A 17,582-nucleotide genomic window follows, 5' to 3' on the forward strand; every position below is an offset into this window, starting at 1 on the left:
AGTCATGCCAGCCATCTTCAGATCTGTTATTGAGATTAACATTTCCATTAAGGCAAAGCTTTTATTTCAAAGCAATTAATTTTAAAAGCTGTGCTGTGAATCAAAAAAAACAAAAAAACCACACCACCATTCAGAATTATCAACTCATAAAGCCATTAAAAAATATAGCAGGATGTTTGAAGAACAGAAATAAAAAGACAATGTTTATATTAAAAAAAATTAACTGCATGCATTAGCCCCAACAATACCTCACTCCCTCTGTGCTGGGGGGTGGTCCACCCATCCTCCTCTTCACCCTCGTCTCATATTTTATCTGTCAGCATTCCTTCCTGACCCTTCCTCTGGATCACACACCTTGGCACAGCTTGATGTACAGGCAGCATCATACCATGTCCTACGCCTCCCTCATGTGCAGCCTCCCATGGCCCCCCAGGCCTCTGTAGATCCCCACAGTCATTTGCATGACCCCAAACGATGCTTCCCCTCAAACGTGCACAGCTCCCCATACAGACAGGGATGCATTATTCTTCCAATGCAGGGACTAGGCAACACCAGCAAGCACAGGCGCTGGAGCTTCTGGCTGGCCAGAGACCTTCATTTCTTCCCCTCTCCCCACATTTGCACTCTACATTTTTAATGCCTTAGGTTCAGGTGAGCTCAAACTGGAGCTTCAGAGATGTCCATGCTAGGGCTGGGCCAGCTCTACTGGGGAAAGGGCAAGCAGACATCACTTGGACACTTAGAGGCATCACACATGGAACTAGCTCAAATACAAGGAGAGAGGAGAGGGTTTTCTCAGACCTTATTTTAATTTAAATCCCTTTTATTTCCTACATATTAGATCAGAATTTTACAAATGTCAGTGTCTAAGTTTAGACACCTCTGCTATAGTTAAGTAGCTTCAGATGTGTTTGGTATCTCTAGACTTACTGCAGTTAGTCCTAATTTGTGTGATGCTATGCACATTTGAAAACTGGGTGTTCTTATTTAAACATTAACATAAGGAGCTGAATTCCAGCTCCTCAGTACTAAAATATTTGGATAAGCAATTATATTAATAGCATTTTCAGTTCTCTTCAAATGTTTGCTTTCCAGATTTTATAGAGATCAGCAAATTTACCATTTACTATTGCAATGACTATGAATTTCTGCATAAAACTTTTTTGCTCTATCTTTATCTGTAGCAGTAAGCAGTAACACTTTAGTTAACACCTCATAAATTGCTAAGTTGCAAATATCTTAGATATTTAGCTTAGAAAAAATTCCAAATCAAATCTATACCCTTAGGGCCAAAACTAAAGTCAATAGTACTGGTAAGCAAACTGATGTAATATTTTACCAGTAGTAATTTCAAGGTAATTGAAAGCAAGACTATAACTATTTGTGCTACTGTCACTTGTAGCAGTTCTAAATTTGGCTGCAGGCATCAGCTTCAAGTGATTACAAAGAAAAACATGTTCAGATAAATTATGATAACCAGAAAACCTAACAAGCATACATTTCCCTCTTTACATTTCCATTTAAGGCTAAATAATGACAGCTTGGAAGTACTGTGGTACACAATTGGTATACATATCTCAGTGTCTGAGAAGTCTTTTGAGACAATGCTAACAAAATTAATTATATTCTTCCACAGTATCCTTCAAAATTCTGTCACCCACAGAGTGTCACAAAGGCTTTCTCCACATGCTTCTTGGTCAACTCCCTGATTAAATGAGAAGAACACGAATATATACAGAATAATAGGGGTGTCTAATGTCAGGCAGGTTTCAGATTTAGCTCTTGTGCAGAAGACAGGTGATATGGAACCAGTGTGCACAGTCATCTGTTTCTGAATCTTCCTTTTCAAGCTCTGTTATCTTCTCTCAGTGCCTCAAAAAATGATAAGAGCTGATAAAAGGCAGGGCGCTTTTCTGGTAGCTAAATGAAGCAAAGATGATGGGTATGGTTATTTAAGTTTGAAGTCATTCAGGAACTGTAATTTGCATTAGTTTTTTTTGTATTTAGCATGCAGAAATTAGTAGAGGCAGTGATGATTGTGAGGCAAAGAAAATTAAAGTTACTTTTTCTATCTATCTTATCATATGATAGTTTGATCTTCTTTCTTTGCATTAACATGTCCTCAAATACAAGTTATTTTTCTCTGACAATTATATTAAAATAAACCCCCAAACATAACTGTCATTTCATGGTATCACCAATAATATATCCAACAGTTCTTTGTTGTTGGTGAGAAACAAGTCATGCTCCACAGACAGGTTACTAAATTTTAGATGAAGAGGAACAATAAATCAGGATAATTCTTGGCACAGAAGATGCAGTTCTCTCAAGATAAAATGAGCATCATCAGCATTTGACTTATAATTCCTAGAAGACTCACAGATAGGGTAACACATCCCTCTCATTCTAAAGGTGGGATTATTTCACACAACTTTTGCTAGCTAAAAAGGTAGAGGTCTCATCCATGTTTGCTGTTTAAGATCTCTGTATAGGAAAGCAGATATCTTTTATTCTGTGGTGACTGACATAAAAAGGATGAATGACAATGGAGAGGTACCAGTAATGGTCCTGTCATCATGGAAGAAATTTAGACAATTAGTTTAGTTCAGCACCCAAATTTGAAACCATAAATATTAGGTGAGAAGAATCTCATCCTGTATATTTTGTCAATTTGTTGAAGGGTATTTTACGGTTATTTGCTTAAATACATGGTTCTGAAAAGAAGGGAGCCAACCTTCCTTTATGCCCTGTTTCCTGTACTAACAATGTCCTGAACTAGACTGCTGTATAGAATGTACTACATACAAGCAATGGCTTTTATAAGGGATATTTTCCACTATGAGCACTAATACAGCTATCAACAGGGACTCGTAGCGACTCCTGTTTTTTTCTTTTTCCAGTTTGTGTGTGCAGATATAAATACCTCATGCCAGCAGTTGTACATTATCTGGTAGATGATGTCTGAAACTAGTTGTGGTCTATAAAGTCTATATCCTTGAGAAACTTTCTCAATCACCTGCATGTCATCATAAAGCTCATAGGGCTGCTTTCCCAAAGTGAACACTTCCCACATTAAGATACCTGCAGAAATATTTGCAACAATAGAAGACAAGAAATGAAACTCAATACATGCAAGATAAACCTTTTTTCCTGGAATAAGACATATATGCAACATATAACCTATCAAACTCCTCACAGAGAATATTGTCCAAAGGGAAGCACAGAGATGACTGACAAGCGTCATTCTGTACCCAAATGTAAACCAACACCTACTGCAGAAGAAGGGAAATTCTGATGATAAAGTTAGTTATAAATATATTTAATGTGGACAATGATGGAGAAAGTCCAAGACATAGCTATCCATGGACTGATTTTTTTTCACGAAATATATACAGACATCCCCTTATATAAGTATGTGTGAGAGAGGGAAGGAAAAACAAAATGACGGTTATAGGTATCTACGTTTTTAGAGAATAATAAGATTTTTACTGTTTTTTTTAAGTGAGTGGGACATATACTCCTCTGGTGTCAGAAAGATTTCTGAACAGTTTATAGTGTCATCTACACATACCTATAAAGACTGGGTTATACTGAAGCAACAGAAACACTGGATAATATCATAATCATTAATTCATCATGATAGCTTTGCAAGAAACAATTTTTGTTGTAACTGAACATATGTGATAATCATGCCAACCATAAAGTAAAAAAAAATACTGTGAAATATTTATTTCACAATAATACATAATTCTGGCAGTAGTGGTTGGTTTTGAGAAAGAAATTAATTGTATCTTTGACTTCCCTCCAGCTTGAAGACTGGAGCATTGTAGCATCACAGCGGGATCAGAATAAAATGGTACCTGAATCCCAGCTTTCCCCGATGAGAACATTAAAAAACAAGATTATTTTTTCTCTGACTTCTGCTTTTGGGATAGGAATACATCAGTTCAGTTCTTTAACCCTTTAAAGACTCATCAGTTAAAAACAACCAAACAAGAACTGATGGATCCCACTCTTCCCTTGCTTCCACTACATCAATGGATAGTGTTAAAATGAGAAAAGAACTTCTAAGGAAAAATAATGTTCCTCACTGAAGTTAATGCCAATATTGAAGTTAACAACAATAAAGCCTGGAGCCAGAATTTCATCAATAAGAGCAAAAAGAAAATGTATCACTAGAAAATCCAACTTCTGATTTAATCATATATGTTATGAACAACTTGTAAAGGGCATAAATTAGCTGCTCTCTGGCAGAGTCGTTAATATTGGGAGACTAGCTGAAGTTAAAGATAAGAAGCCCAGCAACTGGAAACACTTCCGTCTGCTTTATTCACCACTGTTCAATGTCAAGAGCAGTGCGTTGCCAATCTTTCATCATCTTGACAGCTGCCAAAATTTTCCTACTGGAGGAGCAAACCCATGTACGTGGAATTTAAGCCTGTTCACAAAAGGCTTGCTTTCCTTTGACACCTTTTGCAGACTTTTAGAAACACTGAACACACTCCGTGGATTTGTAAATCATATCTTGAAAACCACGGAAGGAGAAGTTCAAATGTTTGAAATTCCTGGGTAGAAAGTGATCTGCAAGCACATCTTATTCTTGCTGAGATACCAGTTCCAGCTCACACTGACTCTCTTCCACAAGTGGCTTATGCATAGAGTCTACTCTGACCTCCACGACTAACTGAAAAGCTCTTTTGACCTGGGCAGCGCTGATTTATGGTCTAGATACGCCAAAGATACCATCTGATCTCCACTGCCAACAGTTTAATTTTCCATATTAAACATATACATAGCAAATGGGGAGCAGGCAGAGTTTCTATGTACCTAAAAGGAAAACTGTAGGGCTAAAATAATTCAGAGAGGATAGGGTTTGGATGCATAAAAACACTAGGTAAGAACGCAAGCTATAACTCCTTTTTACATTCCTTCAGTGTGTAAATCTCTAGCATTTCTGTTTAGTAAGCTGAGGTAATCCAAACGTAAAGGCATATATGCATGCATATTTATATGTCAAATTCCATACATACCAAAGGACCATACATCTGACTTGCTGCTAAATTTCGCATAATGAAAAACTTCTGGTGCTGACCACTTCACCAGAAACTTGGTTCCTAGTGAACTTACATACAGGTCATCCAGAACATACCTACAAGGCAAGAACTTGGTTGTGACGGAGTTACAGTGAAATACTATTTACTGTTTCTTCCTTGTACATCACAAAGTTCCTAAGAAAAGCCTTGGCAGAATCCCAGATTCCCAAAGGATGCCCGATAGAGGCATTAGCTATAATCTACAGAATAGATCATTGCTATCAGCTTAGAGAAATAATGCAGAATCATAGAAATGCCTGTTGTAAGCCCAGCCTCCAGCTCAAATAGAATTACTCCCAACACGTCAGCCACAGCTCTCTGTAGCCAAGTCTTAGAAGCCTCCAAAGGTTGCAATCTCATAGTCTGCCTGACTGGCATGTTTTGCTGTTCCACCGCCTTCCTGGGGAAAAAGCCGCCTTCTGTTACTGTCCAGCTGGAACTTCCCGAGCTACGGTATGTGGCCGATATCTACTGTTATATCATCTGGCACTGATAAGACTTATGTGTCTCCATCAGCTTTGTAGCTGTAAGTAGCTATAGGCAGTTTGTAGATCTCCTCTTAGCCTCCTCTTCACCAGATTAAGCAGCCTGCTCCCTCAGCCTCTTCTCAGAGGACATGTTCTCTAGGCTCCTCATCCTCTCCAACTTCTCTCCATTGAGGCTGCTGATTAAGACGTTTGGCCCTCAAATTAGGTGAAAATCTTGCACCCAAGGTAAACACTGAGGTTTCTTTAACAAACACGACTAGTGAAATCTCTCAGCTGTGATTGGCCTTTAATCCTTATTTTTTTGAGGCAGCAGAATGAATTTATTCCAACCCCATAATGGCTTATGATCATTAATGGACAGGAGACACAAAGAGCTACATCACACCGTGTGGCTTATCTTTCCTAAGAGCCAAATGCTAGATGATCAATGCCAGTAAACTATATGTACACTAACATCATAGCGTCACAAGGCACCCCATTCTTTTGCTTACCTGGTCATCCCAAAGTCAGATACTTTCACAGTAAGATTGCTGTCAACCAAACAGTTCCTAGCAGCCTTCAGTAGAGAAATGAGAAAAGACATGAGTAGAAAAAATGCAAAGAGGAGCAAATAACATCATGTCTTGGTAATTTGCTAATAATAATTTCTGTCCTCTAACATTTCAATGAATAATGACATTCTTTGATTGAAGAAATTACGTTTGGAACTGTAAGGGAACAGTAAGTAGCTTTCTTATTTGTTTGTGGTTTGTTTTTTTTTACTATTGACTGAAAAACATTTTTTACCATTATTCTAGCTTTACAAAGAAGGGCATTGAGCGATGAGGAAACAGAATTGAGAAACCCACATTCCCTTACAAAAACAGCAACAGAGCCAGAAACTAAACCCTGTCTTTCAAATGGTGTTCTACTCTAGGGTCCTTTTCAGTAGTCTCAGAATTTACGGAGGCATCAAAAAGTGAAAAACATTGATTGGATTATTCCCAATGCACTATAAACAAAGTGGAGCAATGAAAGGTGATTTAAATAGCTTGATTTATGAAAAGTTCAATATAAACCTAGTTCTGCCAGTGATCACTTGAGAACATTTATCTAAGGCTGTATTCTCTGCCTGCATGCTTATTCATTTTTGTGATACAGTTTGCATTTACAGTTTTCAACTTGAAATCAGGCTCAGCTTTTATTTCTGTTTTCCCATGGTGCACATCCAGTTTTCAGGAAACTGACTTTACATTTACAACTCAATTTCTGCTACTTAAGTTGTCTGATATTCCTGATTTTTGAATCAGGGTGTGAAAATTGCTGAGGTATGGATTTAACAACTTTGTTTACACATAAAGACAATTCTTTGAATTGTCAAATAATGTCATCAAGAAGACATTTAAAATGCTACCTGAGGACACTGCACCTCTATTGGAAAATAAAGCAAGTCTGTAACAGAAATTGTCACAAACCTTCCAACATTTTTTTGTCTACAGTTACAAAGCAAAATACTGCTACTGATTCTGAAGCACAGTGCACCAGAAATTTGGCCAGCTTAATTTTTAATATGCCAATGAAATAACAGCTTATTTCTCCAAAGAATGCCAGCAGTCTTGAAAGCTAAATTTTGTATAAACCTTAGGTACAAGTCCTTGAAAGGACTGGTCCCCTCATCAAAAGCAGCTTGAAATACTTGCTTGAAAACTGGCAGATAAATGTATTTAAAAGGGCTGGGCAGCTGCAGACTAGACTTTCAAGTTCTGTTCCTGCTAATAATACACCCAAATACATTCCAGTTTATCCTAGCAGGGTCTACACTTGTTTTAAAGAGAAATAGTCCCAATTAGATAAATCCTTAACTCATTAAAAATGATCTATAAGTGACCCAGATCCTTAATGTTACATCTCTTTCTTCTGGAGGACTACAGCATCATTGGACAGAACTCTTTACTTCAGTGGACTGATTTTACAATTGCACGTCTGTGCTGCCAGGTGGTCCACAAATCCTTGAGGCTAGAGCCCATACGTGCAGGCAGCACTGCATGCGGTGCTGTAGACCTGTCAGCTCAGCTCTGAGGCAAAGCAAACTAGCCTATGGGCAGTGCTGTTTTTCTTGTGGCGTTAGTGCTGCTCATCCAGACCTGCCTTGTACTGAGCCAGCTAAGAGTCTGTTCAGCAGACCACAATGTTTTTTAGGGTGAGTGCCAACAGAGCCAGGGGAGCTGTGGCTGATCCTGAGGGCAGGACTGCCTAGCGTTAGGTCATCTTCCCACCTTCCCTGTTCTACTTCTCCTGTGGCATAGCTTACCAAATCTCTGTGTATGAACTGACAGCTCTCCAGAAATGCCATAGCATCACAAACATCATAACATATTTCCAGAAGCTGAATGGGTTGTAGTTCCTTCCCATGACTCCTTAGGTAGCTAAGCAAACAGCCATTAGCCATGTATTCTGTCACTAGATAGATGGGATACAATTTTGAGCATACACCGTACAGTCTAACAAGTTTGGGATAATTAAATTTCCTGAAATAGAGAAAAAAAATTTAATGTAAGAATAAATGGAGATTATTGTGCATTTCTGTGTTATGTTCTTCAAATGTCAATACAACGTACTGAAAGAAATTACTGAAACTGGATACTGTCCCATCTTAGACTTCAAATATTCCTTTTCAAGGACTGAGTGTCCTTCTGCTCATTACTTTGAAAGTCGGTAATGATGACAATCAAAAGACGACTCAGTATTGATGAAACGGCAATGTTATAGTCAAAACCTGAAATAGGATTTAGCAGCGCAGATGTGCAGCCTTAATGTTGGGAGAAAATGGATCTGAGTTGGTGGGGTGGACCTTAGATCTTAAGGTTTTCTACTAAAACGGTGCTACAAAATTTTCAGATTCAGAATCCTGGTCATATCAGCTAGTTAACTGACAGGAATGTCATGCATTCCTTCAGGATATGAGATATCTAAAATATTATCGAATTTGTGTGCTTCAATTATCATCTCATGGAATTTCACTGGAAATTCTAACATCTTTACCTCTTCATAGTCAGAGTCTAAAACTTAAGTCTCATGTTCATGTTTCTGGCATTTCCTAGTTATTTCTCATTCCTATCTGCAGGATGGCAAGAACAGCTTTCTAACTGTTTCTGTATAAATGCTAATGAAGCATAGTTTTAAGTGACATATGTGGAACCTCTGAAGTTGTGGAAGAGATGTTAATTGAAAACTTTGTAAATGACCCTATTAATCTTTGTGAAGTTTTTTTGGTAATACTTCAACTACCCTATGTGTCTACCTATTTAGCCTGTGCCTAATGTACTAACCATTATTAATGCTATTTTTAAGAGGAAATTCTCTTTCCCGTATGTGCTATACATTACTGATTAATGTTTGGAGAGATCATTATTTCCAAATAATTAAGCAGTGCCATAGCTTACATCATGGTCTGAGCTTCTTCTATGAATTTATCTTCTGACATTGCTCCCTCTTTAATCATCTTTATGGCCACATCATATTTTCCCTTCCACTTTCCCAGATGCACCACTCCAAATTGACCACTTCCTAGCTCTCTCATCAGGACAATTTCTTCTCGTTTCAGCTCCCAAATTCCTAGTGGGACAAAAACAATTCTGTCAGAAAAAAAAAAAAAAAGAAAAAAAAAAGACAAATGCAGGTGTGGTATGCCCCATAGGCAATGCTGTTATTTTCTCAGGAAGGTTGCAGAACCATGCAGCACTGAAGCAACTTACCTGTCTCTTGGCTTTGTGTTTGAGTTATGGAAGGAGACCACACTTCCTACAAGTGTTGTTTGCTACTGCTGAGGTTTAAGCCTTATAAATAGATACGAGAAAGCTTTATGCATTAAATGATGATACATTTTTATATAGGAGATTGGAGGACAAGAATTACTGTGCCAGGTAATGTGGCAAAGGGAGAGAATGGCCATGACTCAGATATGCTGGGGAAGGAAACATGCAAAGTCTTGCACAGTTGATATAAGACCTGACTTAAAATGCCTTAAAACGGGTACAACATGGAAGTTGGTATAAAATACCTTTGCATTCACCTTGCCCTGGATGTAGACTAGGTGCACTTGTAGGGAGGGATACCCTACTACATAGAACCGTAAAGAACAAGAGGAAACTATGGAAGAAGCTAATGACTGAAAGACCTTCCTTCCCAAATTCTCACATTGCTTCCTGCATGGACAAGTGGAAATGGCCACCAAACAAAAATTCTGTAACCTCCTGCAAGCGTGAAGGCAGTAAGAGTCACAATTGTCTGGTTATTCTTTTCTCGACAGCCAAGACTGATACCAGTTTCAAAAAGGAAGGTTATCTTCATACCATTTCCTAATGAAGCTGTGGTTGGGACTTTATTTACTTGTGTAGACACTGCATGCCGGAGCCTTGTCACCATACCTACAAAGAAAACCTGTTAAAAGTCACAATATATGCATGAGTCTTCTGAAATCAAAGAAAATACAGGGAAATTAATACCTTCCTCTGCCTGCCATATTACAACCGCTCAGGTGATGAGAGATATTCAATATTCAGCAGCTGCTGCATCATGACACAAGACTGAAAATTTTCTGTGCTTAAGGGCTAGAGCATCAGAGGTATTGCAAGAAGAGGTGGTGCAACATAAAAAAGCACTGTACAGCAAAGGAAAGCAACTGTATTTGTTGTGAATAAGTTAGATCAAGTTCCACCCAAACTCTCCCAAAAGATGTTTCAGTATTTAGAGTTTTCAATATTGGAATAGATTCACTATAATGCTGAGAAGTCCAGAAGCCTAAGCCGAAATCAATCAAGTAGAAAGAGCATATAGGATTACCAGCTGAGTTGAGCTGATGGTAGTGTATAAGCTTGGGAATTGATCCAAAACAGTAGTTTTCAGTGAGGTAATACTTGTTCTGAGGGGTTTTATGCACATGGTAATGCTTGACTGTTCCTTTTCTACTTCTGAAAAACATCACAAAATGCAGTGCATGTCAAAGCCTTGCAAAGTACCTTCTAGCCCATGTATTAATAGATTAGTTAGTTGTTGAATGAACTGCAACACTCCAACTGGCCAAATAACAAAATATGTAGTAGATGTCACCAGGAAGACTGTTACATTTGCCTCAGTTTCCCCTTTAACATCTGCTGGTCATGTAGTACAGGCTCCTAGCACATTGGAGACTTCTGCTGCATACTCTAATGTAGTCTGATGGTTAGTGCTTGTCTCCCAACAGTTACATCTAGAGCAAATGACTCACATACTGCCCTTGCAATGGTTCTACATCTAATTTTGAACACTTTCCTTTCCCCTTGCTCTTGCCTTTGCCCTTCCTTTCCTTCTCTCTCATTCTTGAAACTCTGCTGTTCTCCTAGTTTATGTGCCTGTTACATGTCCATGCTTAGATGGGACGATTCTGGACCTCCTTTTCCCTGTTCATGAAGCCACTGTCATGCATGAATTCAAATAACTATATGGCCCGAATATACCCAAGGTTCACCTTCAACGCAATGTAGAGATTTTGTTGTTGACCGGTCACACATATCACACAGCGCACCCATAGCATGCTCATAGAAATGGTACACAGTCTTTGGATACTCACTCAGGAAGCTTGCTGAATACAGACACAATATACATTCCTGCTTGGCTAGATTTCCAAACCATAAAAGCACCTTCTTTTCCCTAATGAAAAAAACCCAAAAAGTTACAAGGAACAATGAGGTTGGGATTCATGTCATTGAACTTCAGGCTTTTACACCATAATGTCCACAAAGGAGAGGAAAAGATGAGACTCATCTGACTTCCTTTATGGACAAGATGAATTATGCATGAGAAATATTTATTTATTTCCACTAAAAAGAGGGTCTACGTAACTGGTTTTGGTGTCCCACTGTAAATGTTTAAAATTAGATGAGTTGTACCCAGCCCAGACATGAAGCAGTTAGTTTGCAGTGTTGTTTTGGTGCATAGATACAGATTTATAATTGGGGAGATGAGGAATTGTTAACCCCCATCTCCTGCCTCATGTCCCATCCAGAGGCAGTACACATTATAGGACCCAAATGCTGCCACATATGTCCCATCTAAATAAAAGCTCAATCCACCACACTCAGTTCCTTTACATAATGTTTTAGACTGATGTATTTTCTGTTGCCAAAGTATTTCTGAATTACTGAATAAGCAGTATTCACTGCATTTTATTATACTGAGACTATTTTTTGTCTTTATGTGGTACTCCAGTCCTAACTTTCACTATCCAGTTTTACTTCTGTTAATGATTTCCATACTGGGCTCAAAATGCTGGTTTTCAGAGTTGTTTTAACAGCTACACCTCTAATGTGCTAGGAATGGCTATTGCAGGGAGGAAAGAAGACATCTAAAATCTTACATAAAGGCCAAGTTTCATTGCTGTGAGGTTCAAAATAAATTTAATGTCCCCTTAAAGTTAACTGAAGTCAGGAGTATCCAACACCTTTTGGTACTGGGACCTAACTGCCTTTCTCCAGTGATTTGCCAAACCTGAATTTAATTCCTGAACCTACGATGCAGTGGTGCAGGTATAAAGGAAAGGACATGGAGCCAAGGCTCCCAAAGGGTCAGGTTATATCAAAGCTGTTAGTGGCTGAGTACCAATATGACTGGCTGTGAGAAAGCAGCAAGCCACAAGAGGAAAACTTGTTTACACAGTGCATCCAAGAGCAAAGCATGGCTGAGGCTGAGACTCCTCCAGAAAGTTACATGAACAAGGGTTTCTGTGGTTGTCTGCTGTAAAGACTTGTACAGCTGACTAGTCCTATGGTGCTATCCGTCCTTGCTCCTAGTCAGCTGCATTAAACCAACTGTCAGCAGGCACAGCACTCAGTTTGCTCAGAGTTGTCTGCGGATGAGCTTTTACTCCACATGTGTATATTGTAAAACCATCACAGAGGATTCCTCTAGACCAGAGGTCCTCAGACTTTTCAACCAGGGTGCCGGCGCGCGGATGCAGTGGCAGGCCGTCATCTGCGGCTGCTTGGTTTCCCCCCCCAACCCCCGGCGGGGTGTGTGTGTGTGTGGTGTGGTTCTATAAACACCGAGGGCTGGATTGAGGACCCTGGGGGGCTGATCTGGCCCATGGGCCATAGTTTGAGGACCCCTGCTCTAGAGTGACTGGTAGAAAAAGCCACACTGAGTCAAACAACACAGGCCTAGAGGTAAAACCGAAAAACAGAGCTTTGAGGGGAAATGCACTCATTGTGGCTTTGTTCCAAGCCTATTTCAGAGGTATGTAATTTGTTCATTTATGTAGAAGAGGCATTTTTAGAGATCTGTTTATCAATATCAAGTTAGCATGAGAATTTCTAGCACTGTAATACTACAGCTGTTTGAAGAGCATCAGCATCCTCTAGCTACACAGTATAGCAAAGACAACAGACACAGAAACATATCTATGGTTGTTCATATACAAGTGATAAAGGATATGTAGGACCTTCTGATGGAGCAGCTGTTCACACTGCACGCGGGAGACATAACCAGCATACCAACTGCAAAGAGAAATATTTGGCTAACTATTCACAGGCTGATTTCTGAATAAGGCACATCAGACATATAAAAAATGCCAGACATCATAAATATTTCTAAAACTGCTTTTGAAAGCCAGAGGGTAGACCTGGGACTTGTCCTGCATGTGTGATTTTGGGCCATGAGATAAAAGGGAAACCACTAGTTCCCATCTGCTTCCTGTCATCCAGTGGCTCTCCTTGCCCTGAAATATCTGGGCTCACCCTGTGACTGACTTTTTACAGTAAATCCTTACATGAGGATCCTGCTGCTCTAAAGTTATGCCAGGAGCTCTACTAGAAGTAGTTTATTGTGCCTTCTGCAGACACAGCTGTCCTAAAAGCTGGGAGGTGCATAATTCTCCTCTAACTTTGAACCTTCTTGTTGTCATAATATTAACCAAATGGAGGAAACAAGCCAAACATGCTATGCCAGATCACTTCAGGGAGCTCCAATGCAGCCTTCTTAATAGCAGTTCACTTTTATGAAGCATCCATTTAGTGTAAAAGACTGATTTGTCTAAATTACTTTTTTGTCTGAAAGCAAATACATTCATGCCTTTGGAAGTCTGTGGAAAGTGATGTTGCTGATAACAATATAATTATTATCACTATTATGACAGCCACACATAGGATACCATTGCTCTAGGTATAGTGGACATGTAAAGTGGAAAGGCAATCTCTGCCAAAAGAATCTTTAGGTTCTTATAAAGACATATTCTATATACTCACTCATGCTTAGCAATACTCTGCTCTTCTGCCAATGTCTGTTCACTGACACCGGAGTTTTCCCTGTGAAGACAAAACAACATGCTGAAATTGTGAAAAACTAGTTATGAAAAAAACCTTCCTTGGGTTAAAAGTCATACTACATATATTTTTTGAGTAGTTATGCCATGGTATAAGGTGAATATTTCAAAAAGTTGAGACATATTTAATTGTCTGGATTTTTTTATGACTTGGTAAACACTTGAACAGCCTTTCTCCTCCACTGTGCAATGTGTTGGAAAGTCAAATATTCTCTGTGCATGCTGTAACAGGCAATGAAACTGCATATCCCTTTAGTGACCTTATGAAGAGAATGCATCTACCCTTTCAAAATTTCATGGAAGATTTCCAAAATTCACAAACCTAGACTTTCCAAGACAACAGGAACTCATGTGGCAGAAAAAGAGGCTTCTAAAATACCCTTTTGTACAGAAATAATAATGATTCTTATTTATGCTGGCTTTTATAGGATACTGTAAGAGTAGGGGAAACCTCTGAATCTTGTTCAGTATGGTGTACTGTGAGGCAATCTATTATGTTTCTGTGAGATTTTCAGTCAAATATTTAGGCACAACTTTAATGCTTACAATGTTGTGTCATCTTACTAAAAAGGAAAAGTTGGATCTGATGTATCAGTTTGACAGACCGGGGCTCCTTTTATCCTGTACTGAACTACTCACATACATATAAAGGCACAAGAGTGCCAGCAAGGCTGATTTAATGCTGAAATAAGAGTAAAAAGATTGAAATCCAAGCATCATTCAAGTCAGTGGTGAAACTCTATTGATTTAAATGAAACCAGGATTTTCAACTGATGTTTTTTGCATTAATGTATGAGTCGAGAAGACAAATTGTATCTGATTCTGTACCTTTCAGGAAACTTATGCTTAGTACTCAGAAAGTTATTTAAGAAGAAAAATATTCCAGAAATATTGCCTAATCTTTACTAGAGTGGTGAGGAAAACATTTAAGCAGTGGATGGCTGCATATTGACTCACCTTGGCTCATCATCATTCAGAGATAATTTTCTCAAGTAAGTGCTCGGTACAAAACCTTCATTCCTGCAAAATAAACAGTTCACAGTTTAGCTATCATAAATTGCATCTTAAATTTGGTCACTTAACATAGGAAAAGGGATTAATCAGAGCCACATTTTAGAATGCCACTAACAGAAATGCTCATGGTTAAAACATTTCTGCTTTTACTTACCATGTAGAAAAATACAGAAGTAATTTATTTTAGAAAATTACATTTCAAGGAAGTACTCTTTTTGCTAGTCATTGAAATGGCTTCCTCCTCCATGATTGGTTTCATCATATGGAAGATTGGAGCAGACATTCAACAATATCATTACGTGCCATCTCAGTTGCTGTGATGAAGGATGCCAGTGACTAACAGGTGCCAGCAGAGTATCCAAGGTTGAATGCAGAAAGTCAATGGGTAGGCTCAGCACTCTTCCCAACACAAAGCCAGATGCAATTGAGAAGCTAAACTAAGTGAATATGGACAGCTGAGCTATCACTTAAAAGCAGCTGACAGAATGGCATGATGGACCTATATTATGGTGGCCAACAGACATCTATAATTGTAAGGGGGTGGGCTGTATGCTGTGCCCGTCAGGAAAATAAATGGGAGGAATAAATTGTATGTTTGAATATGGATGGACATAGAAAGGAAGAGTTTTTTTAACATAGATCTTCGTAGAGTGAGAAGAAGACTGAGGGTGCATGGAAACAGGTGAAGCAGGTAACTCCTGATGTTTGTTCCTACTACATCCAAGAAAACAAGATTTACGTTTTTTTTCAAGCAGAACTTAAGAGTTTTGTTACGATGTATATGTGACTTGTCCTTGCAGAATCAATACTGCAAAAGTCTCAGTTTCTCAAGCTAGAGAAAAAGCTGTAAATGCCCCCCTTTCTCTTGATGTCTCTCTGCTCCTTCATTCACCTTGGAGCCCTCTACTCAAGCTCAATAAGCAGAGCTGCCTGTACCATATGCTTTTACATGGCCGTAAACAGTCCAGTGAAGGCATTTAAGAGCATATCTCAGATTATTAATTTATTGTTGTCTTTGAGTTACCGGGGTTGTGTGCTGGTTTCTTCACCCAGAACAGTATGCCAATCTTGTGAGTTATAAAGTGCAGATACTTTAAGTTAAGGTTGCTTTATTTGTTGGTTTTCTTACATTGTAAACTTAATTGGTGAATTCAAGTAACCAGTGGTTCAAGCAATTTCATTCTGTTTCAAACCAGTTTGGGTATCCCCTAGCTCCAAAATTGTTCCCTTCCACATTTCTATCAAGTACATAAAATCAAACTCAGTTAGTATCCATCATGGAACAGACAAGGAATTTTATCTTTTCCAGGCAGCTCCTGTTTGTTGCAGTGCCTTTGTCTCCAGTGTACGCCTAAAGCTGTTTCTCTTTTAATAACTTGGGAAGAGAATCTCTTTTCTGCCTCAGCTGGATATTAATGAAAAATACCTTGTTTTAAATTGCTGAAGGGGATTCCTCCACTTCTGATCCTCAAAGAGAATAATTAAATGCTGTGCAAGATGGGGGTGCACTGTCTTTGTGGAAAAGTATTGCTAAAGCTGGTGAGAGACCGAAGTGGTAAGTGATTTGTGCCTCGGCCGTTCTCACTGTTTTCTGTGCTGTCACTGCTATTGCAATAGTAGTGGTGTTGGTCTAAAGATGGTTTGTGCATACAAGAGAGGCAACACTTGTAAGGTGAGATTTTATCTTTTCATTCACGTAAACTAAATGATTGGAAAAAAAATTTGACAGCTTCTTTGAACACAAGGCCTTCTTCAGGCACATATCAAAAATCAGGCCACTGAACACTATCTTGGCTAGTATACTAGGCAGTGAGTGTTCTAAATCTTACTCAACCTGGCAGCCAAAGATGGTAATGAAAATGGAGTTGTACAGAAGACAATGAGGCTTCTAGAGCAATGTTTAAAAGCTACTTAGGTAATTATCGCACAGATGCTGAAAGATACCAGGACTGCCTGCAGCATTGTCTATGAAGATGAGATACGTGGAAGACCATGGTCATGGAACAAAAGTATTCTGCAGGGCATACTTACCCTTCCAAATCCCTTACTTGCCACCAGCCAGAATCTTCCTCTTGCAATACATAGTATTTATTGCTTCTGACAAGCCGGAAAGCTGAATTTCCTTCAGTTTCCTCCCAGTTGCATTGGGCCACAGCCATATTCAGGACTGACTTGTCTGGTGATAACACCTGAGGCAGGCTTCTATGTTTCCACTTTTGAAGACAGAGGAAATAAAATGGTAAGGAGATTACCATTGGTAATGGTAAGAGGTTAAGAACAGTGAGAAATAACATGTGACATGTACACGATCACTTCTATCTTCAACATGCATAATGATATTTACAAATTAATCAAAGCTAAGATGATGGGCACAGACGAGCAGCTTTTCCTTATCCATTTAGAAGCCCAGTTCAGATACTGTTTTCCACATTTGTGAGACAGGTGAGAACAGAACCAGGTTCTGTGATAATGACACCAGAAGCAATTAACTCTCAGTGGAAGCTGACACTGCTGTAATAGGAAACTCTCATTACCAGAATTACTTGATACACTTGACTTGTATCAAAAACCTGCTACCTATTTGAAGCTGATACTACTTAATGAACCGTTGCAATTTGTGTGCTTTGGACACTGCATGACCAAATTGTGCTTTAC

The 17,582-nt window shown here is 38.9% G+C and overlaps 1 protein-coding gene across 1 annotated transcript in view; it reads right to left on the reverse strand.

The window, feature by feature from the left end:
• Nucleotides 1-1,845: 1,845 nt before the first annotated feature.
• Nucleotides 1,846-17,582, reverse strand: part of BMX (BMX non-receptor tyrosine kinase) — a 29,030-nt gene continuing 13,293 nt past the window's right edge. Inside the window, exons 6-17 of the mRNA XM_027810880.2 lie at nucleotides 16,959-17,140; nucleotides 13,837-13,896; nucleotides 13,035-13,089; nucleotides 11,169-11,248; nucleotides 10,403-10,530; nucleotides 9,913-9,987; nucleotides 9,004-9,175; nucleotides 7,872-8,088; nucleotides 6,073-6,137; nucleotides 5,031-5,149; nucleotides 2,924-3,081; nucleotides 1,846-1,920 (exon numbers count right to left, since the gene is read on the reverse strand). Coding sequence (XP_027666681.2) covers nucleotides 1,846-1,920; nucleotides 2,924-3,081; nucleotides 5,031-5,149; nucleotides 6,073-6,137; nucleotides 7,872-8,088; nucleotides 9,004-9,175; nucleotides 9,913-9,987; nucleotides 10,403-10,530; nucleotides 11,169-11,248; nucleotides 13,035-13,089; nucleotides 13,837-13,896; nucleotides 16,959-17,140 — 1,386 coding nt within the window. The remainder of the gene's footprint in view (nucleotides 1,921-2,923; nucleotides 3,082-5,030; nucleotides 5,150-6,072; nucleotides 6,138-7,871; nucleotides 8,089-9,003; nucleotides 9,176-9,912; nucleotides 9,988-10,402; nucleotides 10,531-11,168; nucleotides 11,249-13,034; nucleotides 13,090-13,836; nucleotides 13,897-16,958; nucleotides 17,141-17,582) is intronic.

Source organism: Falco cherrug, chromosome 2 (genome assembly GCF_023634085.1).
Source record: "Falco cherrug isolate bFalChe1 chromosome 2, bFalChe1.pri, whole genome shotgun sequence".
Taxonomy (NCBI): Eukaryota; Metazoa; Chordata; class Aves; order Falconiformes; family Falconidae; genus Falco; species Falco cherrug.